Source organism: Notamacropus eugenii, chromosome 1 (assembly GCF_028372415.1).
Source record: "Notamacropus eugenii isolate mMacEug1 chromosome 1, mMacEug1.pri_v2, whole genome shotgun sequence".
Lineage (NCBI taxonomy): Eukaryota > Metazoa > Chordata > Mammalia > Diprotodontia > Macropodidae > Notamacropus > Notamacropus eugenii.
This window is the reverse complement of record NC_092872.1, coordinates 739,299,579-739,324,583: the sequence shown is the minus strand read 5'-3', so window position 1 is coordinate 739,324,583 and position 25,005 is coordinate 739,299,579. Positions and strand designations below refer to the sequence as shown.

Genomic DNA, 25,005 nt, shown 5'->3' with positions numbered 1-25,005 from the left:
GTTGGGGTTTATACCAGGAAGGCAGTTAGTTCTGTATTAGGAAAACTATCAGCATAACTGACCATATCAATAACAAAACCAACTAAAATCATATGATTATCTCAATAGCTGCAGAAAAAGCTTTTGACAAAATACAGCACTCATTCCTATTAAGAAAAATATTAAGAGAGCATAAGAATAAATGGAGCTTTCCTAAAAATAAGTAGTATTTATCTAAAACCATCAGCAAGCATTATCTGTAATGGTGATAAACCAGAAGCCTTTTGAGTAAGATCAGAGATGAAACAAGGGTGCCCATTATCACCACTATCATTAAATGTTACATTTGAAATGGTGGCTATAGCAATGAGAAAAGAAAAAAAAAATTGAAAGAATTAGAATAGACAATGAGGAAACAAAAGTACCCCTTTTTGCAGATGATATGGTGGTATACTTAGAGAATCCTAGAGAATCAACTGAAAAACTAGCTGAAATAATAACATCAGCAAAGTTGCGGGATATAAAATAAGCCCACATACATCATCAACAAAGTCCAGCAGGAAGAGATAGAATGAGAAATTCCATTTTAAAGTAACTGTAGACAGTATAAAATACTTGAGATTCTGCCTATAAAACAAACCCAGGAACTATGTGAACACAATTACAAAACACTTTTCAAACAAATCAGATCTAAACAACTGGAAAAATATTAATTGCTCCTAGATAGGCCAAACCAATACAATAAAAATTACAGTTCTACCTAAACTAATTTACTTATTTGGTGACATACCAGTCAAAATACCAAACATTCATAGAGCTAGAAAAAATAAAATTTATCTGGAGGAACAAAAGGTCAGAAATATTGAGGAATAATGAAAAAATGAAAGGAAAGTAACTGAGCCGTACCAGATCTCAAACTGTATTACAAAGAAAATCAAAACAATCTGACATTGACTAAGAAGTACAGTGGTGGATCACTGGCATAGATTAGGTACACAAGACGCAGCAGTAAGTGACAATAGCAATCTAGTATTCGACAAACCTAAAGATCCAAGATTCTGGGGCAAGAAATCACTATCTGACAAAAACTGCGGGAAAAACTGGAAAGCAGTTTGGCAGAAACTAGATGTAGACCACAAGGGCAAAATGCTACATGATTTAAGTATAAAGGGTGATATCATAAGCAAATTAGAAGAGCATGGAATGTCATACCTGTTAGAAGATAAAACAAAAAATAGAGACCATTATGGGAAGTAAAATGGATGATTATGATTATATCAAATTATAACAGGTCTGCACAGACAAAACCAATGGAACCAAGATTTAAAAAAAAGGAGAAAACTGGGAAGAATAGGGATTTTATAATATGTTTCTCTGAGAAAGGCCTTATTTCTCAAATATAGAGAGAATTGAATCAAATATGTAGGAATCTGAGTCATTCCTCAATTGATAGTCAAAAGATATGAACAATTTTCAGAAGAAATCAAAACTGTCTATAGTCAGGTGAAAAAATGCTCTAAAATATTATTGATCAGAGAAATGCAAATGAAAACAACTCTGAAGTGCTATCTCTCACTTATCAGATTGGTTAATATGATAGAAAATGACAAATTTGGGAAGGGATGTGGAAAAACTGGGACACTAATGTACCATTGGTGGAGCTGTAAACTGATCCAATTTGGCATTAAAGATAGCCACAAGGGCCATTTATAAAAACTGCATACCCTCTGGCCCAGCAATACCATTACTAGGTCTGTATGTCAAAGAGATTAAGAAAAACCCAAATAAATAAAAGGAAAAAGACCTATATGTACAAAAATATTTATAGCAGCTCTTTTTGTAGAGACAAAGAACTGAAAATCGAGGGGATGCCTATTGGATGGGGAATGACTGAATAAGTTGTAATATATAATTGTGATGGAATACCATTGTGCTTTAAGAAATGATTTCAGAAAAACCTGGAAAGATTTACACAAATTAATGCAAAGTGAAGTGAGCAGAGCCACGAGAACATTGTACAGCATTGTAACAATAATATTGTATGATGAACAACTGTGAATGACTTAATAATTCTCAGGAATATAATGATTCAAGACAATTCTGAAAGACTTATGATGAAAAATGCTATCCACCTCCAGAGAAAGAACTGATGGAGTCTGAATACAGACCAAAGCATACTTTTTTTTAACTTTCTTTATTTTTCTTGGATGGTGTTCTTGGTCTGTATTTTCTTATGCAGCCTGCCCAATTTGGAAATTTGTTTTGCATGACTACACATGAATGATTTATATCAAATTGCTTGCCTTCTCAAGAAGCAAGGAGAAAAGAGAGAGAGAAAATTGTTTTTACAAGTAATTGGAAAAATTTAAAAATCTAAAAAAAAGATCAGATAAGGAAATGCTTGCATGACTTCCTCAAGAACTAGCCATCCCAGGGTAAGAGTAGATACCATTTGAATCAATTCCAGCAAAGCACTGGGTAGTCTATCATGTAATGCTTGTGTGTAAGATATAGAGATGTGTGCCTCGATGTTGGCACACTTGGGTGTATGACTGGTCTCAAAAAGTAGTGATTTCATTTCAGCTCTACTGGGAGATCCCCAGTAGAGCATCCAAGGTGGCTTCTCCTTAGCTCCATGCTAGTCAACATTTTTATCAGTGACTTGGATGAAAGTATTGATGTCTTAATTGTCACATTTGTAGATGACATGAAGCTGGGCAGGCTGGCTAACTCAATGGTTGACCGTCAGGTTGTCAAAGAGGTCTTAGCATCATAGAACAGTGGGCTGAATTCATAAGATAAAATTCAATAGAGATAAATGTGAAAAAGTCTTTTACTTGGATGTCTCTTCACAAACACAACATGGGAAAGGTTCGGGGGAGCTGACACTTTGGAAAAGGTCTAAGGGTTTAATGAATTGTAAGCTTACTTTGAGTCAGTAGTGTAATATGACTGCCAGAGAAGCTAACACAATCATGGTTGTCATTAGAGGAGGCCTAGTGCCCACGACTACGCAAGTGATGATCTGTTGCCTTGCTCAGACCACATTGGACTCCTGGGACCAGTTCTAGTTGCCATATTTTAGGTAAGGACATTGATAAGTGTTCAGAAGAAGGCAATCAGGATGATGAGAAGACTGGAGCCCATGTAGGATGAGGATTCTTAAAGGACCTGGGAGAAAAGAAGGGTTAGGGAGGAGAGAACATGGCATCTATCTTGAAGACTTATTCCACATGGCCCCAGAGGGCGGCATTTTATGAAAAACAGTGGATAAAAGTTGCAAAGAGGCAGATTTTAGGTTCAGTTTAATTAGAGCTATACAAAAATGGAATGCTCTCCCTCCTAAGAACTAGGGTTCTTCATGACTAGAAGTGTTCAAGTGGAAACTGAATGACCGTGGGAGTGTTGGAAAGGGGAATCTTGTTTAGTTTTGTATTGATTACATAGACTTTGGTGTTCTGTGCCTGTGAAGGTAGCTGGAGGCCAGTCTTGACAAATTCCTACTGGCTGTTGTGGCTCTATAAGTACTTCATGACTCTGTGATCTCCTTGATGAGGTACTCCCTCCCTCTGTGCTAATCACAACCCATCCATGCCTCCCCATCCTGTATAATTCTTGCTCACATTCTCCCATGAATCTTTCGTGGAGGAGCCATTCAACATGTCAGATGTGTTCCTTACATTCTGTGGGAACCACTGCATTACCCACATCTCGTATCCCTTGATCTTGCTGCGCAACCAATGAGGGGTGTCATGAAGCCAGTTGATGCCTGTTTTCCGAGCTGATCATTAAATTTTCAGTGTGACCATTTGTACTGTGAAAATCAAACAATACAAAATTAGAAATTGACCTATCCTTTCGTTGATTATCCAAACTTAAGAAAGCAATGGAGAAAATGTTAATTATGCATATTAAATTTGTGTGTCCCCACCCAAGAGCTGGTTGTTAAACACTTAGCAGCACACCCCTTATGAATGCTATTCCATATGCCACTGTGCATAGCCATTGCCCTTTGGGTCAAATCAAGTTATGACTAATTGCTTCATGACCACAATGTTTCAGTATTTGCATACATGCAGCATTTCTGGGAGAATATTTGTATGTCCTTACATATGTCTGTGCATACATGAACTTGAAGGGGCTCTAGAAAGCATTTTGGGATGGTTAAAAGCAGTTTCCCAAATCCAGTTCAGCTCTTTTTATCCTTTTCTGTTCTGGATCCAACCCATGGCACTTTTTTAGGGTCTAATTCTGGCTTATAACAGTCTAGTCAGATTCTGGGCCTTGGTCATCTCTGACCTTTCCTGCTTGGATTATTAGGCCTTTTTCTTTTGAGTGCTCATGGATCTGTTTGAGGAGGCCCTGTAATGTTTTGGGGCACAATGCAGTCGGCACAATGCAAAAAGGATGCCTGAAGTGCTTGGCTCCTCTTTATCTGGGCCATACTCAGGATACCTCTGTCCTTTCTTGAGCGTAAGCCTCTTGGCAGTAATGGTTAATAAATTATATATATTTTGACCCTTTAACTGAAGTCTCAGAGTTTAGGAATTGAGGTGTGAGCATCTTTGAGGGGCCTTTGAAAACATCACTAGAGACTACTCTTTTTTCATAATCTTCTCATTGTGTCCTGGGTTTTTGTCATTGATTGATGATCCAAAGATTCAGGGCAGGCTTCCAGGAGGCGGGAAGATGGAACCTAAGCTGGGCCTCAAAGGCAGAGAAAGATTTCATTAGACAGACAGAAGGTGAGGGCTACTCTGGGAAGAGAAGAGGATTCCATTACATTCATAGGATCCTTACAAGAGAAAAGCCAGGTCTAGAAAGGTTAAGTGATTGGCCCATGATCACACAGCTAGTATGTGGCAAAGCAGCCTTTGAACCCAAGTCTTCTTCTTGACTCCAAGGACAGCATGCTAGCCATTCTGCTGCAGATTCTGGGGAGGCAGCGAACATTTGTGCACTGGAGGATTAGCATGGAATTTCCCCAAAGTCACCCAGGCAGTTAGTATTGGGGATAGAATGTGAGATCAGGCCTTGCCACAAAATTGACTTGATGGGTGGCCTTGGGAAGTGATCTTGGGGTCACAAGATCTGGATTCGCCAGCTGGGCCCCAAAGAAGGACAAGGAACCCACACTGCCTGCCTTGCCTTCTTTGCCAAGATGACAGACCACAAATAGGGAGCACTGCTCATGATGTCCATTGCAGGTGATGGTGGAGCTCCTTGTTATAGGGTTATCAGGTTGGCAAGGTGGGAGGGATATATTGAGAAATTAAGGTGATGTTAAGACAATGACTGTCAATTGATTTAAAAAAGATACATCTTGAATTCAAATCCTGGCTGTGCCACTTGCTTTCATGGGACTACGGGTAAGTTGCTTACACTCTCTAGACCTCATTTATCTATGCTGCCAAATGAGGAGGTTGGACCATTAAATGGTCCCTTCCAGCTTGGAGATTCTGGGAAATGTTCCCATTTGTCTGGTTGTACTTTTCTCCCTTAGCTATAGGCAGCCTCCATAGGCCTAGAGAGACAGGCAAGTACTGTAGGTGTGGGACGTGGGTTGTCAGGTTCTTTAACTGACCATGCCAGGCTTCTGCCTCTGCTTCCCTGCTACTGTTTGAGTGGGCACCTGGCTCCTGCCACCATGGCATAGGGCGTGGGCTGGCAGTGCAGGGATGCCTGCCTCTTTCTTGACAGGTGTGAGGTCATGACCATCGGAATTAGATTCTTAATTACAGGGTAAAGACACTCTGGCCAGGGAAGAAAGGTTGGAGATGGGCTGCAGCCAAGGACGTATCTGGCCCGTGTGACAAACCCTGGGACAGGTTGTGAACGCATCTCTGTGGGGAGCGCTTCATTAAAGCAGGGCTGCTGGTCCCTCAAAGTGGCAGAGCACACCTCTCTAACAACCCGCCCCCTCCCCCAGCCCAACTGTGGGCACTGAGGATGGGAGGATTTCAGAGCTGGGAGGGATGTGGAGATCATTTTGTTTAGTCCTTAACAAAAGAACAAGGAGCCCTTACTCATAAGCTTAGAACTGGGGTTAGGGGTAGGGAAACTTGAACTTGAACCAAAGCCTTTAGTAGGGCTGGGAGGTCAGGGAATATTTGGGAGCCTTGTCTGCTAGGAGGCTCCCTTTGAAGTAATAGATATCTTTTGTTTTTATATCCCTTATAAAAGAATAAAATAAAGAGAAAAAAAGGACAAAAAAGAACTAACATATCAAATATATATATGTATGCATATGTGTGTATATTGTATATATATGTATATGTATGTGATATGATATGCCCCCATGGTCTCCCACCTTTACAAAGGAACAGAGAGAAATGGCTTTTCACATCTCTTCTTTGAGGGCAACCATTTCCCAGCATTTGTTTTCTTTTTTAAAATAAGTTTTGCTGATGTCTATTGTTTTTTTTACATTGACCTCCATCCCATATAACAAGTACTGTTTGAGAGAGAGAGAGAGAGAATCAGAAAAACTGAAAATGACATCTGAAAATGCGTGCAGTGTACCGGCTGCTCCCGTGGACTACCTGCTTCTGCACAGGATTGGGGGTGGGGCCGGGGCCATCTTGTCATATCTCTTTAAGCCATGCTTGTTATTTTTAACTTTATCTCATTCGTGTTTTGGTATGTGGTGGATCTTTCCATTTCGTTGTGGTTGTCACCGTGTAGCTCTGCATCAGTGTGTGTAGACCTTCCCATGCTTCTCTGAGTTCATCACACATCTTTTCTCACAGAACAGAGAAATTCCATCATGTTCATGGACCACATGGCCTGGCCTTGGGCGGCTGCTTTGTTTCCGATTGTTTCCTGGGGACCAATCCTTTGAGCTACGTTGCTGCAGCCTCCACATCCATTGTTTTTCTGTTGTTGCAGATTTCATTTTAAGTCTTTAAATTTAGTGTCCTTGCATTTATCACAAGTATTGTTGTTTTGAGCTCACTATGTGTGTATATTTTAAAATTGTCTCTCTTACCTACTGTTGTAAATAAGGAGATTTTACCTGTGTAAGTAAGTGTTGAGGTCTCATGGAAAGAGCTCACTGTGTATGTGACCTCAAGCAAGTCTTGCCCCCTGAGCCTTGGTTTTCAGATGAGCTTCACTAGCTCCCCAGCCACTCTTGGATAAAAATACAAATTCCTTTGGTTGCCATTTAATGCCCATCGTCACTGACCTCATATCCCTCCCACTTTGGGAGCTGGCCTTTATAACAAAGCATAAAAGGGGGATACAAAGTAGCTCAACCTGTCTTGACCCGACTGTCCTTTCCGGGCTATGGCTCCAACTTATCTTTTAGGCTAATTGAATCTATTGTGTTCCCTCCAGACTGGCCTACTTCCCCTTTCCCCCCTCAGTGCTCTTGCCCAGGCTGTCCCTCATGCCTGAAATGCTATCCCTCCTCCTCTCTGCCTTTTGGAAGCCCAGGCTCCCTTCAAGGCTCAGGCCATGTTACCTCCTATAAGAGGGTTTCCTGTTTGCCTCAATTAGAACAAACTTCCCCTAGGGAGTTGGTAGTTTTAAGAATATATAGGTTTTGTGCTGATGTGTTTTGTCGGCAAGTTAACTTATTATCTATACACACACAGACATGCACACATGGACACTCCACCCCCAAACTGAGCTCTCCATTGTGAATAAGCACTGGTGTCCATTCCAGAAAACCTGTCTGATAATATTGTCACCCTTGTGTCTTGTCATCTTCCTCCTCTGCCAGGAGGGAGGAAGCGGGTTTCGTTAGTCCTGTAGAATCTTCATGGTTTTTTCTTTACGCAGAATTAATCGTCCTTTTTGCTCATTTGCATTTTTGTAGTCAGAGTGGAGCCTCTGATTCTACTTCTGACAAACCTCCCCACTTTCCTGAGTGCCGCTGCTTGTCCTCTCTGTCTGCACAGTCATGTTCTGTTCCCTGCATATGCCCGTTTCCCCCAGGTGATGGGGGGCACTCTGTGGTTCTTGGCCCTTGCTGAGCTAGCACTGCTCTGAAGATGTGGGTATCTGATGAATCTCTCTTTCTGACTTGGGCTTCCTTGGGATATATTGTGCTCTTGAGTGGGAGTGCTGGGTCAAAGGGCACACTTTTGTTTGATCACTTTGCTTATGTAATTCCTTGTTGAAGTCCAGGATGACTGGACCAGCATCTTCATCGTCAATACCTCAGGGTGCTTGTATCTTCTTTCCAGCATAGACTTTCCCTGTCCTTTGCTGAGGCCTTTAGAAGATTTTTGGGTAGTGTGGCCCTCTGTCTCTGCATGTGAGGATGGTCGAAGTGTTGGAGACAGAGCTGGAGACTTGTGCCCTAGAAACAGGAGACAGAGCAGGTTTGGGGCCTTTGATTCCTGGACTTCTCCCTGGGACCTCCAGTGATGTGTTTCCTTCTCTTCCACCCCCACATCTCTGCTGAGTAAAACTGAGGCAGGGTCAAGGCTCTTTTGAATTTTTTTTTTCCATGGTGGGGGAGGGAGGAGGGCTTCTTTTGGTGATGATGCCAAATGAGCTGGAATCTGTCCAGGGTTGTTATAGAAACTCTGGAGAATCCTTTCGAGAAATGGGGGGGAAATAATGTGAACACAGCCCCATTCATTCCGCTATTCATCACTCACAGACTCTCCTCCAGCTCCATGGAAGCTGCCTCAGTGACAGGAAACAGGCTTGGAGCAGAGGCAGCAGTGGGGTGAGATGGTGCTCTCCTTGGAGAGCTTGGGGGCACCCAGATTCTTTGTTAAGTTCTTCTGCTTCCATGCCCCTCACCCAGTGGTTCCCTGGCATAGCAAATTCAGCCAGTTCAAGATGGATGTTGGCCTCTTTCCCCTGAAACCTGGCCTGCTTGACTTTTTTCCTGTGACACCACCATTCACTCTGTCCTTCTCCTTTGAAACCTTCTCACATCCAGCAAAACAAGCCAATTCTCCCACATTCAGTGGAGCAGGCAGCAAGTAGCAGTGTAGTGCAGTAGACAGAGCATGGAGTCAGGAAGAGCTGCTTTCCAATCCCAACCTCAGCTACCGCGCAATTGTGTGATTCTAGGCATGTCACTTCCCCATCCTTGTTGCTGTTGTTATTCAGTTTCCATTGTCTCTGACTCTCTATGACCCCATTTGGGGTTTTCATGGCAAAGATACTGGAGTGGTTTGCTGTTTCTTCAGTTCATACAGATAAGGAAACTGAGGCAAGCAGATTTAAGTGACTTGCCCAGGGTCTGAGGCTGGATTTGAATTCAGAAAGATGAATTTTCCTGACTTCAGGCTGTGTTCTATCTATAGCACCATCTAGCTTCCCTAATCACTCTAACAATCTAACAATAATTACTATTATCTAATAGCACATGTTATATAATATATAATATAATGTATGATCTAATAATAATACTTATCTAATTATGTATATCTAATATAACGTATAATCTAATATGTTATATATAATAACTTATGTAATCTAGTAACATATTATGTATACTATGTAATCTGATAATAATTACCTAATGTGGTAATATATTAAGTGTGATATCTAGTACAAGTTCTCCATAAAATAGTGTTTTTGGCAAGCGTACATTTTGCATTCGAACAACATGGCCAGCCCGTCGGAGTTGCGCTCTCTGAAGCATAGTTTGAATACTTGGCAGTTAAACTGGAGCAAGGACTTCCGTGTCTGGTACCTTATCATGCCAGGTGATCCTCAGAATCTTCCTAAGACAGTTCAAATGAAAGCAGTTCAGTTTCCTGGCATGGCGCTGGTAGACTGTTCATGTTTCACAAGCATACAACAATGAGGTCAGCACAACAGCTCCATAGACCTTCAGTTTGGTAGTCAGTCTAATACCTCTTCTCTCCCCAACTTTTCTTTGGAGCCTCCCAAACACTGAGCTAGCTCTGGCAATGCGTGCATCAACCTCATTGTCAATGTGTACATCCCTGGAAAGTATACTACCAAGGTAAGTGAACTTATCCACAGCATTCAAAATTTCTCCATTTGCTGGAACTGATGGTTCCACATATGGATGGTGTGGTGGTGGCTGATGGAGCACCTGTGTTGGTGTTAATTATTAGGCCAAAATTAGAACAGGCAGCAGAGAATTGATCCACACTTTGTTGCATCTCAACTTCAGAGGCTGCATTGAGTGCACAACCATCTGTGAACAGAAAATCATGCACCAACCCTCACTCTGCTTTGTTCTTGGCTTGTAGCCTTTTCAAATTGAAGAACTTACCATCAGTACAGTAATTGACCTTGATGCTGTGTTCATCTTCATTGAAAGCATTTGTCAACATGGCTGAAAACATCATGCTAAAAAGCATGGGAGCAAGCACACAGCCCTATTTCATTCCATTGGTGACTGGGAAGGCACGAGAGCTTTGTCCATTATCCAGAACCTGGGCAAACATGCCACCATGAAATTGATGTACAGTATTTATGAACTTCTCTGGGCAACCAAAAAGACTATTTTATGGAGAACTTGCATGGGGCAGGCGATCACATGGTGGCCAGAAGAAATGATACAAGAATACTCTCAAGGTCTCTCTCAAGAACTTTGGATTTGACTGTGCAGCATGGGAGACACTGGCACAGGACCACTTAGCATGGTGTGCCCACTTAAGAAAAGGTGCTGTGCTCTTTGAGCAGAGCAGAATTGAGACAGCACAGAGTAAACACAGGATGCGCAAATTTGGGAGATCCACCCCAAATATCTGTGCCCAACCTGTGGCAGAGCATTCTGAGCTCACATTGGTCTGATCAGCCACAGTTGGACACACTGACATTTCATTTTGGTCCTCTTCGAAGACAAAGGACAACCACCATGATATCTAGTGTGCAATCTAACAATCATTGCTATCTAATCTGGCAGCATGTATTATATATAATATAATGTATGATCTACTAATAATCATTATTATCCATCCTGTCTCCTCTCTGCAGGGCAGCATAGCCTGGTCAAGTCAGCAAGCGTTTATTCGGCACCTGCCAAGCACCATGCTGAGAGTTAGGGATGCAAAGAAAGGCCAAACCCAAACCCAGCCCCGTCTCACAAGGAGCTCATCATCTGTTGGGACAAATGACAAGTAAAGAATTAGGTACAGGAAGCTATAGAAAGGATAAGCTGCAGACAGTCAGTAGAGGGAGGCGCTAGGATTTTGGACTGGGAAGCCATCTTGCAGAAGGCAGACTCTAACCAGGAAAGACAGGAGGGCACAGTGAGGAAGCAAGCAAGTTCTAGGCATAGGAGACAGCCAGGGAAGAAACTTGGAGTCAGAAAAGTGTCTTGTGGGAAGAGGGGTGGGTGTTGTATGCTGTAAGTAGACTGGAAAGGTTGGGAAGGGCATAGGTCAAGGGTGGGGAACCCATATATGGATGGCCCTCTGGGTCCTCAAGTATGGCCCTGTTCCTTCAAAGGACTGTACTTGAGGATCTGGAGGGCCACATGTGGCCTCAAGGCCACAGGTTCCCCACCCCTGGCTAGGTTTTGCAGAGTTTAAAAGCCAAACAAGATTTTAAATTTCATTCCGGAGGTAATAGGGAGCCATGAGAGTTTATTGAATAAGGGGAAGACATGGTGGATACAATTCTGGATGTGAAATCATGAAGACCTGGTTTCCAGTCTCACCCCTAACTCTCACCCTAACAGCTTTGTGGCCCTGGGCAAGACCCTTTAACTTCCCTGAGCTTGTTTCCCCCCTTGTAAAGTAGGAACAATATCTGGAATCCGTATAAGCATCACAGGTTTCTTGAGGCTCCTGTGGGAGTGAATGCAAACATTCTAGCACGATTTAGGCATGTTCTGGTTGACTGTGATGATTGTTCCCATGGTCATCCTGCTGGGCCTGGCTTTCATGACCATCCAGGGCTGCTGGACACATCCTTTTACCTCCGTTCTCTGTGCCCATCTCACTTGCTCGGTACATCTGGTACCGTCACTGCTCTGCTCAGAACTCTGCTAGCTCCCCAGTGCCTCCCAAGTCAAGTCTTAGTTTCTCTGACCAAGGATTGAAGACCTTCCATTTGTGGTCTGTCACCAACGTCCCTTTCCAGCATGGTCTCTTCTGTATTACCCTGCCCTATAAAGTCCACATTTTGACCCCTGGTCATGCTCCCAGGTACTTTCCCAGCTGTGCACTAGAGAGAGCTGGTCTTTCTGCCTGACACCTCTCCTTCCTGGTCTTCCTCTGGTGAATTTCTGCCCATTTTTTAAAGTCCTACTTTGAAGCCACCTTGGGCCTCATGAAGAATGTACCTTGGGCTTCATGAAGAATTTTTTTCCTCCTCACAATTTCCCATTGCCCAGATTGTATAATACTTTGTATTGGGCCTGCTTTGCCCCTCTGCTTGTGAGTCAGCAGAACAGGAACCTGACCCCACTAGTTGGTTGGTTGTTCTCCTTCATCCTCAGAGAGGACCAAAATGACATCACTGTGGTAGAGTCAAATTTCAGTGTGTCCAGCTGTGACTGATCAGACCAATACAAGCTTGGAATGCTTGACCACAGGTTGGGCACAGATAGTCCGTGTGAAATCTGGGGTGGAGACTCTGAATTTGCGCATCCTATGTTTCTTTTGAGCTACTTCAATTCTGCTTTGCTCATCGAGCACAGCACTTCTCTGATGAGGGCACACCATGCTCAGCAGTCCTGTGCCAGTGTCTCCCATGTCACACAATCAATTCCAAAGTTCTTAAGAGAGGCCTTGAGAGTGTCCTTGTAACACTTCTTCTGACCACCATGTGAACGTTTGAACAACGTGGTGAATCCAAGGACATAGTATTAGTGAAGCAGAAGAGGTGACGTTGTTTAGAAGCTGATATGAACAAGTAGAGAACTCATTGGTCAACTCAGACTTTTTAAAGACAAGAACTGGCAGTGGAGAAGAGGGAGAGTGGTAAATTATCTCTACAGTTACATGGTGTGGTCTTGTAGGAATAATATCAGGAGCGCGAAAGCTCACAATGAGCCATGGCTGAGTAGAAATGCTAAGGACAACAAGGAGTTTTGTAAAGCTGCGTTGTAGAAAACTAGTATCTGTTGTTTTTATGTCATCTGTGTCCCTCCACCCCCTTTTCAGTAATCTCCTGTAACAAATGATCGAAGACAAAGGGGGGCAATGCAATTCAGTATAACTAACCAACACATCAACTTAGTCTACAGCATATGCCATATTTAACACCCATAGTCCCCCACCTCTGCAGAGAAAGGAGGAAGATAGTTTTCTCCTCTCGAGGAAAGGCTTGGCCATGTTCATCTGCTCTCGCTTTTCTTCCAGGCTGCTTGTTAATAAATGTTTTCATGTCTAAAGCTCCCATGTGTGATGATTACTCTTAACCATGTCTAGACCATGGATGGTGTGGGTAGCTAGGTGATACAGTGGATAGTGAACTGGACTTGGAATCAGGAAGACATCTTCCAGAGTTCAAATCTGACCTCAGACACATATTAGCTGTGTGACCCTGGATAAGTCACTGAATCTGTTTGCCTCAGTTCCTCATCTGTAAAATGAGCTGGAGAAGAAAATGGCAAACTGCATCAGTATTTTTGCCAAGAAAACCCCAGATGGAATAATGGAGAGTTGGACATGAATGAAACACCACCACAACAAAAGACCTTGGTACTTTCAATAATCCCCATGTATTTTGTGGGAGAGTATTTCAAAATTTTTTTATATATCTATGCATACATATATGTATATGTACATATATATATGTATGCATAGATATATAAAAAAATTTTAAATATATATATATATGCACTCACAAATGCACATATGTATTTATGTGTGTGTGTGTGTGTATGTGTGTGTGTGTGTGTGTGTGTAACCACACAGCATATTTACTACTCTGTGAAGGGATTTGTCCTTGCATCCATCTCATACCCTCTCCACATCTGGCTGGATTGTAGTTGGCGGATAATCTGTAGGACGGCCATCAATGGGGCCTGCCCTTAGAATATCCCAGAGCTAGCACTGGAGATAGGGGAAGAGAAATAAACAAAACAAAACATTCTCATTCACTCATTCTGCCAGCATTTGTTACAAACCAATGGGGGCCTCATGCTGGGCACTGGGATTACCAAATCCAAAATGACTTAGTCCCTGCCCTCAAGGGGTTTACATCCTAGTCTCTTTTCCATAGCCTGGAGTCTCAGGGCTGGGGGGCTACAGATGGGCTTTGAGGGCAAAAGCACAGGGCTCTTTTGATTGATTTATTGATGGGGAGAGACGTTGCTCTGGTGACTGGCTATAGAATGGTATTCTCCAGAATTGTGTCTGTGGATTTCCAGGCAGGGGGACAGCAGCCACAATGAATCCCATAGAAGAAAACTTTTTTCCTCATCGCCTTGCCTTCTGAACTGGGAGATGTTTTCTCAAGCTCTTTGTAACCCAGCAGAGTGGGAGCTTGACTGGCTGGGAGATGGGGTAAAGCTGGGTGGAATTTTAATTGCCAGTCGGGCTCCCTGCTCTGCACATCAACAAACCCTGTTTGGACACTGGGGAGCTGTTTCCCAGAGAATGTCCTTTCTCTTTTTGGAAGATTCCCCATGTATCTGCTCCTTTATCCTAACTAGAACCATGGGTCTTCCTCCTTCCTCTGTCTACTGGCTGTAGCCCACTTACTCAGGAGCCATGACCTTGGCCTCTTATTTCCTAATTAAAGAAAAGGCTTAAAATTCAAGTTAAATAAATACTTAGGAGTCCGGGCTAATGTTGGCTTTTATCTTGGGGGTCAGATTTTGATAGGGTGGGATGGAGAGGAACTTTAGGGAGCAGTGGGGTTCAGGCCATTCTGGAGTGGAGGATACTGTACGTACTCTTTTCCCTCTGATCAGGATTTTGTTGTGGTTTCTTTGTTCTGGGGATCTCTGATCTAGGGCACTGAGAACTCCTGAACTCTTGATAAGGAAGCATTCTCCACCAATGCAGTCGGCGCCCATCTTCAACTTTGAGTGTTCTCTGTTGACTGAGAGGTCATTGACTTGTCTAAGGTCTCACGCATCCAGCGTGGAACTGAGGCTGTGGCTGAGGTCTGCTGAGGCTGCCTCTCTGTCTGCCAAGGAACACTGTCTCTCCTGACTAGGCTTTTTGCCCCAAATGAAAATGAATAGTGTGGCTATCCGTAAAGCAGGGAAGGCACTACAGGTTTGCCTGGGCTTTGGCGTTCTTTTAAAATGAAGAGATTATACTAGTCAGTTTCTAAAACCTGTCCCGGCTTTCTATGATCCCATGGTTCTGGGTCCCAGCAAGGGATCAGGGAGAGGAAGGATGGTATCAAGAGGCTGGAAGGCTGAGGGTCTCATTGTTGAAGTCCGGGAAGTTCTGATTTCTGAGGGGGAGAGTCACCTCCACAGCCCTGGCCTCTGCCAAACAAGGAGTGACTTAAAGAGAATTCAATTTCTCAGACGTTTATCAAGTGTATGGCACATAGTAGGTACTTAAATAAGTTTACTGACTGTCTATATGGGCCAAGAACTATATTAAGCATTGAGGAGACAGAGAAATCGAAACAATTCTTGCCCTTGGGATGCTTATAATCTACTGAGAGAAAGCAGCATATACACAGACAAGTCTATGCATAATATATACAGGGTAAATACAAAGTAATATTGTATCTGGTGGAAGTGAAGGGAAGATTTCCAACAACTGGAAGGGGACTGGAGAGGCCTCACTTAGGAAGATGAGTCTGTAAGAAACCAGTGGAGGAGTAAGTCCATTTTAGGCATGGAGAGGTAATGTTCCAGACACAACAAAAAGTCAGCCAGTTTGTCTAAAACAGAGTGAGTGGTTTGTGAAGATGGGATGGACCCTGAATGTGGAGGTTCTTAAATCAAACTAGGCCCAGGAGGTTTGGCATTTATCATGGGGCAGTGATATGGTCAGAGCTCTGCTTTAGGAAGATCCATTTGGCAGCTGCTGGAAGAATGGTTTGGAGAAGGGAGAAACTTGAGATAGGGAGAATTCCATCACAGGGGAAGAGTGTCTGGGAGGATGCTCTAAGGCAGTTTTGTTCTGTCCACTTCATGGTTTTACCTAGGGCAAGCCTTGTACCTAGCTCAGCTGTGAGTATATGAGACATACTTGAGAACTTGCCATGGCCCCATGGATATGTTTGCCTATGGATATATTTCTGTTTGGTCTCTTGGACGTACCCCAACATGGTATGATCCTTAAGGACACTTACTGTCTTCCTTGATTCTCTACCCTTTTCTCCCTAGCCAAGGGTTTTCTCCTTCCCTCAAACCCCACCCGATCACAGCTGGTATCCTGTAATTTTTTAATTTCATTTTTATTGATAGCTTTTGTTTCTGTATCACCTGCATTTCTAGATCTCTCTCTATTTCCCTTCCCCTCCTCAGAGAGCCAGCCCTTGTTACAAAGTCAAAAAAGAAACAGGAGGAGGAGAAAACAGGGGAAGATGCATTTTCTACAAAGCTTGTTAATATTTCAGGCATGTGTAACTATATGTGAAAAATCCCATGTCCATAGACCCCACCTTTGCAAACAGGGGAGTGAGAAACATTTTCTCTACTCTTCTCTGAGTCAGAGTGCGCTGATTCTATCTGATTCTAACCCTAAATGACATTATAATTCCATAGCCTTTAGTGAACCTGTTTTGGTTCTTTCCACTTTCATTGTTGTAGTTTTGTAAATTGTTTCCTTTCCTTTCCTTGGCTTTGCTTGCTTCACTCTGTGTCAGTTCATATAAGTCATCTCCGAATTGTTCCTATTCCTAGTGTAATAAAATTTGAGTGGGAATGGACCTCCAAGGTCATCAGATCCAGTTCTCTTAGATTTGTGTTAGTTCCCTTAAGATGTTGAATATCAACCATTTGTCAGGGATGTTTAATACAAATAATTTTCCCCACCACATGTCCTGATTTAGCTCAGTTTGCTTAATTTGGGCAAAAGCTTTTACATCGTATATAATTGTGATGACCTCTTTTATCTTTTATGATCACTTTTATCCTGTTTCAGGTTACAAGTCTCACCCCTTATACCCACCATCTATAGTTGTGAAATGTGACTTTTCATATTTTGACCATTCATCCATTTGGAATTTGTGTGTGATATGGTAGAAAATGTTGGTTTGAGAGAAATGATAATTAATAACCATGATTTGAGGAGATCTAAAGCCCCCTTTTCTCTAAAGTACTAACTTCAAAAAGTCAGTCTCTTAAAGGTCGTTACTGATAATGAGATTGAACTAACTTTCTTAACAGTGGGGACACCATTGTGTTCTTCTCAGGCTTGGGTAGAGATAAATTCTTTAAATAAATTGGGGTAACTTAGAAGTAAATGACACAGTCAAGGTTCATTTGAATAGTTCAGTCCCTCATTGTAATATTCATTCTCTTATTAATTGTTAACCAATCAGAGTTGATTGCCACCTTCAGGACCTATCCCTCTTCCAATGGATATATAAACTGTGAGCCCACTGCTATGATCGTCTTTGGTCGGCCAAATGACCATCATTTTTTAAAAAATGCTGACATTATTAATAAAATGGTTATATGGCCCAGAAATCATGTCTCTTAAAGTTTTTAATCACCACAGTTTTAGCCAGTTTTCCCAGCAATTATTATTTCCTAAGAGTTCTTTCTCCAAGAGTTTATACCCTTGAGTTGATACTAGATGGATTTGTGCATTTGTTTCTAAGCCTCCAGCCCAACTAGTTAATAGGAATGCTAGATTTGAAGACAGAGGACCTGCCTTCAGTTCCCCAACTAGTCACTTTTGTGACTTTGGGCAATGGATCACAGTGGCCTTCTCTGTGAAAGGACAGGGTGGGACTAGGGAATTTTCAAGGTTGCCTTCAGCTGTAAATCTAAGACTCTGTGTTCCTCAGACACATTCTGCACTTTCTAGCCCCTATACCTGGGAGTGCTTCAAGCTTAGTATGAGTTAGCAGTGAGATGTGGTGCCCACCACCCCACTGGGCACGTTAGGGCTTCCAGGAACAGGAAAGAAGAGGCCCCTTAGGCTCTGCCTCAGTCAGATCAGACCTCACCTAGACTATCATCATCAGTTCCAGTTGCCCCAGTTGAAGAATGGCCTTCATAGGCTGAGAGTTTTCAGAGAATGGCAGCTGGGATGCTGCAGGGTCAACTCCAGGCCAAGAAACTGGAGCAGAGAAGACAGAGAAGACATCATGTCCCCCATGATGACTGTCGTCTTGTATGAGAAACGCTGTTGGATGGAGGAATGGCTCCAGGGACAGAACCAGGGGCTGTTGCCCTTGGGCCTGATATCAGGAAAAAAGGTGGAGGAGCCTCTTCAGGAAGTGGTGGCTCCCCTTCTTTGGGGGTTGCCAAGCAGAGCCCCAGTGAGTCCTCATTGGGTGCGTCAGAGTGGATATTCCTTTTGTGTTTGAGTTGAACTACCAGGCCACTGAGGACACTCCCAACTCTCAGATTCTATGAGTCTGCCCCCGATGTTCTCACTGCCTGAAATGCCTTTTCTCTCAGCCTCCATCATCACTTGTTCAGATCTTAGGACTTCTGTTCTAGAGGGGGGAGGCAAGAATGACCTCCAAAGTCCCTTCAGCTCTGAATCTGTGGCCCATCCTGTGATTGTGTATTTATGTGTGTTAGAAAGCCAATGGCAATTATTTGAAGTTTTCATGTATAATTTAATATATAATATTTCTTCTTTGTGTATTTAAATATTTTTTATTTAAGTTTATAATAATTTTTAAAACAAAACAACCATTCCTTGTTCAGTGCTTTTGGTAGTGGGCCAGTGGATTGAGCCCTGGGCCTGAAGTCAGGCAGCTCTGAATTCAAATCCAGCCTTAAATGATTACTAGCTGTGTGATCCTGTATGTCTGCCTGTGATGGCAAGCAAAATAGGATCTTTTGCTGTTTTTGTTTTAGTATAATCAAGTGTCTCTGGTTGAATCTTGCCTTTATAAGAGCTTCTTTAACTAGAAGCAGTATATGTATTTGTATTGTTAATTATTTTAATGTGATTAAAGGTCTTCCCCATCCATTAATGGGCCTGCCCATTAAGGGGAGTTTGGTAAGGGATCGTGTTTGTCCTTGTTGCTGTTGAAAGACCATGCCATCAGAGAAATAATGACATGACTTGCACTTGACTTTATTTTGAGTGAAGGAGGGCTGTGCAGGCCACCAGCCTCACTTCTCCTCCAGAGCCCTCTCAATGCAGTGACCTGATATTCCTCAGGATGACTGGAGATGGCCCAGGATACCTTGGGGCCTTTAGGCCAAGGTCTTTGCAGGTACTCACTTTGGGTGAGGCAACGCCCATTCATTGAGTACCTGTTTAAGAAGTAGCCAGGGCGTGGCCCCTGTAATGAGGTCTAGAAAACAAAGACATCAGGCTGGGTGAGAAACAACAGTTACTACTGATAATCACTCTAAAGCTAGGGGGGTCCAGGAGCCCTTGGCAGGGGCCCCTTGGAGTGGATTTGTGGGAAGGCCCATATCATTTGTTAATGAGGCACTGGTTCTCAAGGGTTGTGATGCCCTCTGGCTCTAAAAAAAGTATAAATACTCTGAGGATGAGGTTTTACTTTGGGGCTTAGTGACTGGAAGTGTTTGACCAGACGAGAACTCTGGGAAGCCCCGCCACTTTGAAAACCCAGATGTCAGTGCTTCCCTCTCTGGTAGCTATGGTCAGACGCTTGGACCTGTCTGTTGAATTTAGGCAGAGGAAAAAAGTAATATGTGTGAATATCAGCATGTATGTAAAAACACACGCATGTTGATCTTTGATTTCTCTGTATTTTCTTTGAAGTTCAGGGTGCTGACTCCCCTGAACTAGGTGAATGATACATGTGCTTGGTTAAAGTGATAGTTAACCCTTCAAAAGTTGCCTTTCCTTTCATGAATACAGATCTAAGAACCTGTGGTAGCAGGCCCCTCTGTGTGTCGGGGTGCTTACTGATACACTGCCTCAGTTTCCTCAGCTTTAAAAACAGGGATTATGATACTACCTAACCTCTCAGATTATTGTGAGGATCAACAGAGATCATACATGTAAAGCATTTAGCGTAGTGCCTGGCACATAGCAGGCAGCTGATAAATATTTGTTTCCTTTCTGTAATTTTTTTTTCCTCCATGATTTGTCTAGAGTCCTATCCCATCTCCCCTGCTAGATTGTGACCTTTCTGAGGGCAGGAATTCTGTTTTCTCATTGTTATCACTGCAAGACCCAATACCTTGGCTAAGAAAGAGGGCCAAGAGAATGTGATTCGTTCTGACTCAATGGATTGCTTTGTATTTATTCTCTCTGTGTTTACTGTATATACCTAGTATATACTATTTGTTCTCTGTGTTGAAGAATAAGCCTCATTATCCTAGAAGTATCCACCATCCACTCTGTAGCCCTTACTAAGACTACCATGTGTTGGTCTTCATTTTTTTATGGCTATGACCTGTCTGAGTTATTAGCTGGAATGGAAGCTCAGGAGGCAGAGGCTGTCCTCGAGCTCTTCCAGCTCCTGCTCAGTACCCTTCGAGTACAGTAGCTTGAGAAGTGTTTGTCAAGTGATCTTTTGTGTGACTTTGGAAACTTCATGCTCTTAACTATTTCCCTTGTATTTCCCTTTTACTCCTAGAGTCGCCTTAAAGAAGCTGTGCAGCTCTTAGAAGATTACAAGCATGGGACGCTGCCTCCTGGAGTCACTAATGAACAGGTAAGTGTGCATCCCCTCTGGGGGATGGTGGAGGTTGTGGTGGGTGCCAGGGCTGAGCCACCTCTGGGCACGCATCCTTCAAGGCAAACCCCAAATCTTATTTCAACCCCAGGCTTTCCATTCTTATCCCCATAACTGCTTCTGCTAATTCTGGGAACCCTCAGTATTTGGGAGGCCACTGGAAATCCCCCTTTGTTACTTCTGCTCCCCATACTGTGGTGCACTAGGTGGCTGGTGGGCCAGTGAGGAACTATCTCAGGTGAGTGAGTCCCAGACAAGGAAGAAGGGAAGTGACAAGTTTGGTTAATGAGGCTTTGGGTAATGTGGAAAGAGGCCCCGGGCCTCATCCAGATCACCAGAGCCTGGCCCAACCCCTTACCCCTTTCCTTTTCTTTTTTTCTCTTAAATTCTTTGCCCAAGAAACCTGTTCTTCAGGGATAATGTAGATGAAGAGAAGAGAAAGAGGGAAGGGAGAGATTGAGTTGGAAAAGAAGACTTTAATTTTTTTTTTTAAGGTACTATTCCTTGTTAAGTACCAGTACTAACTAACCACAGTGTTTCCAAGCTGAGGATGCTTTCATCCTCTTCCTGAACAAATGAGACATTTTCAGTTGTCTTATAGAGACTGATAATTTCCTCAAAGTACTTGAAACCCATGAATTCTCTTGAATACTGTGCTTCTCCCTCCCTGAAAGGAGAACCTCTTTATAAAGCTATGGATCCCATCAAAGGGATTGCAAGGGAGCACTGTGTGGTATAATAATAACCGTAATGGACCCTTCTACAGTGCTTTCAGATGTTCAAAGTGCTTTGTATATGGTATTCCTTCCAAGCATTGTCACAACCCTATAAAATGGAGTTTATGGGTCATTATTTTCATTTTACAGGTGAAGAAACTGAGGTTCGGGGCAGTAAATCACTTGCTCAAAGTCACACAACTAGTAGTGTCAGAGATGACATACAAATCTGGCAAGGACACTGGATTTAGAGTCAGCCACCAGTCAGCCTGTAAACATTTTATTAGGTGCCAGGCACCGTGCCAGGCACCATGCTAAACACTGGGGATGCCCAGAAGACACAAGACATCCCTTGTTCTTAAGGAGCTGGCAACCCCAGCTATGATAGTGACTGCCTTTGTGACCTTGGGCAGGTCGCTTTTAACTCATCCAGACCTCAGTTTCCTCATTTGTAATAGATGGGGTGAGACTAGATGATATCTAAGGTTAAACTCTACTCTGAAATTCTGTGATCCCAAAAGCCCTTGCTGTAAGGTCATCCCCTATCATAGGTCCTGAGGGGGTTATTAGGAGGAGGGGGATGGCGATAGTGTGGGTTCATCAGTCCTTGTTCCTCAACACTCCCCTTTTCCATTGTCCTGTTTGGGCTAGAGGTCACCCTTGGCCCAGGTCAGCTCAACATGTAGGTTCATTGTTAGTGAGGGGTGGGCATTTTGGAAAACTGTACTTTGAGTCTAGAAAGGGAAAAAAAAAAAGTAACATGTGTGGATATCAGCATGTATGTAAAATGTGTGGATATCAGCATGTATGTAAAACACATGTGTGTATGTGTGCATACATACATATATGTATATTTATATGCACATGTGTGTGTGTATTTGGGGGGGGCACTTAAAAAAACATTGTTGTCAGTTTCCTGGCTGCCATCTCTGTTTTCCAATCTTCTTACACATGACACCCCTCCCCCGCCACGTCCATACTTAGCCAAACTTGCTGACTTGCCGTTCCTAACACATGACCCTGTATGTCTACACCTTTGTTCTGGCTATCTGCCCTGCTTAGAATACACTCCGTTTTCATCTTAGTCTCAGGAAATACCAGATTTCCTTCAGAGCTCAGCTCAAATGCTCCCCTTCCCCCCCAGCACCCTCCCCTATAACAAGGCAGTTCAGTTTAAACAACTCAGCATATTGGTCATATGTGAGAGAGTATGTCTCATTCTGCACCTGTAGTCCACCACTTCTTACAAAGACAGGAGACCTACTTTTTCCACTCTCAGTCACCTCAGAAGCATGGTGCGTATTTTGATGGATGCCTTAGGCTTTTCAGATCTCCATCTGCCCCTGGACATGTGCTGCCTTGTCTAGCTCAGGCTGTGAAACCTAGAACCTGTTTACTGATGATTTTGACCCTTGGGGGTTGGGAGGGCAACTTTTTCCATCTTGTCTGTAGAGGAGACAGAGGGATGAGTAACTTGGAACTATGGAATATCAGCATTAGATGGCCCTCAGACACCTAGCCCACAATGCCCCCTCTCAAACCATGCTGCAAAAAAAAAGAAAGTCCCTCTCATCTGGGACTTCTTGCCTCCCCAGTAGGTGGTTGATGGGATGGATTTGGGGAGCCAAGGAGAAGGGACCTGAGGTGAGGGTTGGTGGGGGAAGAACCCATTACTGTTCTAGATTTTATGAAGTGAGGCCCCTGGGGAGTAAAAATTTTACCTACTGTAAGACTGTGCCAGTTTCCAGACTAGAGAATGTGAATTGCTGATCCAAGCTAACTGCTTCATTTTACAGATAAGAACAACTGAGGCCCAGATGATTAAAGTCACTTGCCCAAGTTCACACAGCTAGGGAGGTGCAGAGCGTGAACTAGACCCTGGCCCGCTGACAGGTAGTACGAAGCCCCTCTGACTCTACCCCCCCTAAGTAAGTGGCAGGCCAGGTTTCAGGTGAAGGCCCAAGGTTGGGGTCTCTTGGATCTGACAGGATCTCTGAATCCAAGGAGAGCTATGGTGATTCTCTCTAGGGATGAGAGATGAGGGGTGGAGAGGGCATGGCTGGCTCATACTCACCTCTCTCATCCAGGTGCCCTCACTAGGTGCTGGTAGAGAACCAACACATCAGGTTTTTTGCCAGACTTCTTCACTTTATAGCTTCAGGAAATCATTCCCATGAGCACCCAGTGGCCACTCTGCATGGTGGTACATCTGTGCGGATGGAGCCCATCAAGGATAGGTGATTTTTGTTGTTATTGGGACTCCTGGAACTCAGCCTTCGTCATTGAGGACCATCATGGCGGCCCACTTAGAAAGCAGAAGAGATTCTCCTGGGGAACCTCATCTGCCCAGGTGGGCCATGAGGATGCTCCCCCAAAACATTCACCTTCTCTCCATCTGGACTTAAACTTCCCAGAATCTTAACTGGTGGTGAGACAGACAGGTATTGTCTCTTTTCCCCAGATCCATCCTCCAGCATCTTTGAGCACAAAATTAAATGGGGGAGGGAAGGAGAAGAGCAACAGAGGGATGGGTCCCCCATGGGTCATGAAAGAATGGATGATGAAGCCGTTGTCCAGCACCTTCCATAGGCCAGACCCTGCTGAGTGCTGGGGACTCATGTACCAGTAAGTGAGAGAGTCTCTGCCCTTGGGGACTGAAGACTATATTCACGTGGGGCAGGGGGCAGTGTATAAAGAGTAGCTGGAGAAGGGGCTTCTTGGGGAGCGGCATGGGGTGGCAATGACCAGAGGTCGATGTGGCGGCCTGGTTCTGAGCAAGGACAATTAAAAGCTCACCTGTTAGAGCCCAGGGACCCAAAGGCAATGTCCAAGCAGTTCTAGTGGGAGGGGTCAAAGAGGTCAGGCACAGTGAAGACATCATGTTTGCCCTCTGAAGCCTATGCACTGGATATAAAGGGTGACCTGCCATTATGGCCTTGGGCTGGGCCTGTGAAATAGCCCTCCTCTACGTATTCTCCTGTTTTACCACACAGATGGCTACTACTGGTAGTGTCCTTTCTCCTTGGACATTGAGACAGGGCCTCACAGTTTAGGAATGCCAGGGTAATAAATAATAAAACCCAACAAAAATGGAAAAATTAATCCCAAAATGTCCTTAAGTTCACCCATGGCCATAACATGTGACATTAACTTTTAACTGTCCTTTGCCTGTGTCCAGACCCCAGCAAGCGTTTGTCAGTCTGGGACCAGTGCACAGATTAACATTCACTCAGGGCTGTTGGTGTGGCTTTCCCCTACAAGATGGAGCAGTAGGCTTGAGGAGACTCTGCTTCCATCCCCATCTGCCTCCCAGTCCGCTTTCCTACAACTCTCATCGTCAGGAAGTTTTCCTCGTATCCAGCTCATCTGTTTCCCTGCGTCACCCTCCTAGTTCTGCCCCCTGAGTCCAAGCAACAAATCTGGGCCTCTTCCACATGATGGCCTCCTGAGTCCCTCAAGGTGGCTAACATGAGTCCCCTGAGCCTGAGACCAAACATTCCCAGTACTATGCATACAATACATATGCTCCGGAACTCTTAGGGACCCAGCTTCCTTCTTCCAGACATTTGCTAGCTTGTTATTGGCCTTTCTAGGATGGGGTGCCCAGAAATGGACTCCCCTTCTTCACATAAGGCGTTATCAGGCAGAG

The 25,005-nt window shown here is 43.7% G+C and overlaps 1 protein-coding gene across 1 annotated transcript in view; it reads left to right on the top strand.

The window, feature by feature from the left end:
• SFXN5 (sideroflexin 5) overlaps positions 1–25,005 on the top strand; it is a 205,074-nt gene that overhangs the window by 30,647 nt on the left and 149,422 nt on the right. The window contains exon 3 of the mRNA XM_072627630.1: positions 20,542–20,619. Within this exon, the coding sequence (XP_072483731.1) occupies positions 20,542–20,619 (78 nt within the window). The remainder of the gene's footprint in view (positions 1–20,541; positions 20,620–25,005) is intronic.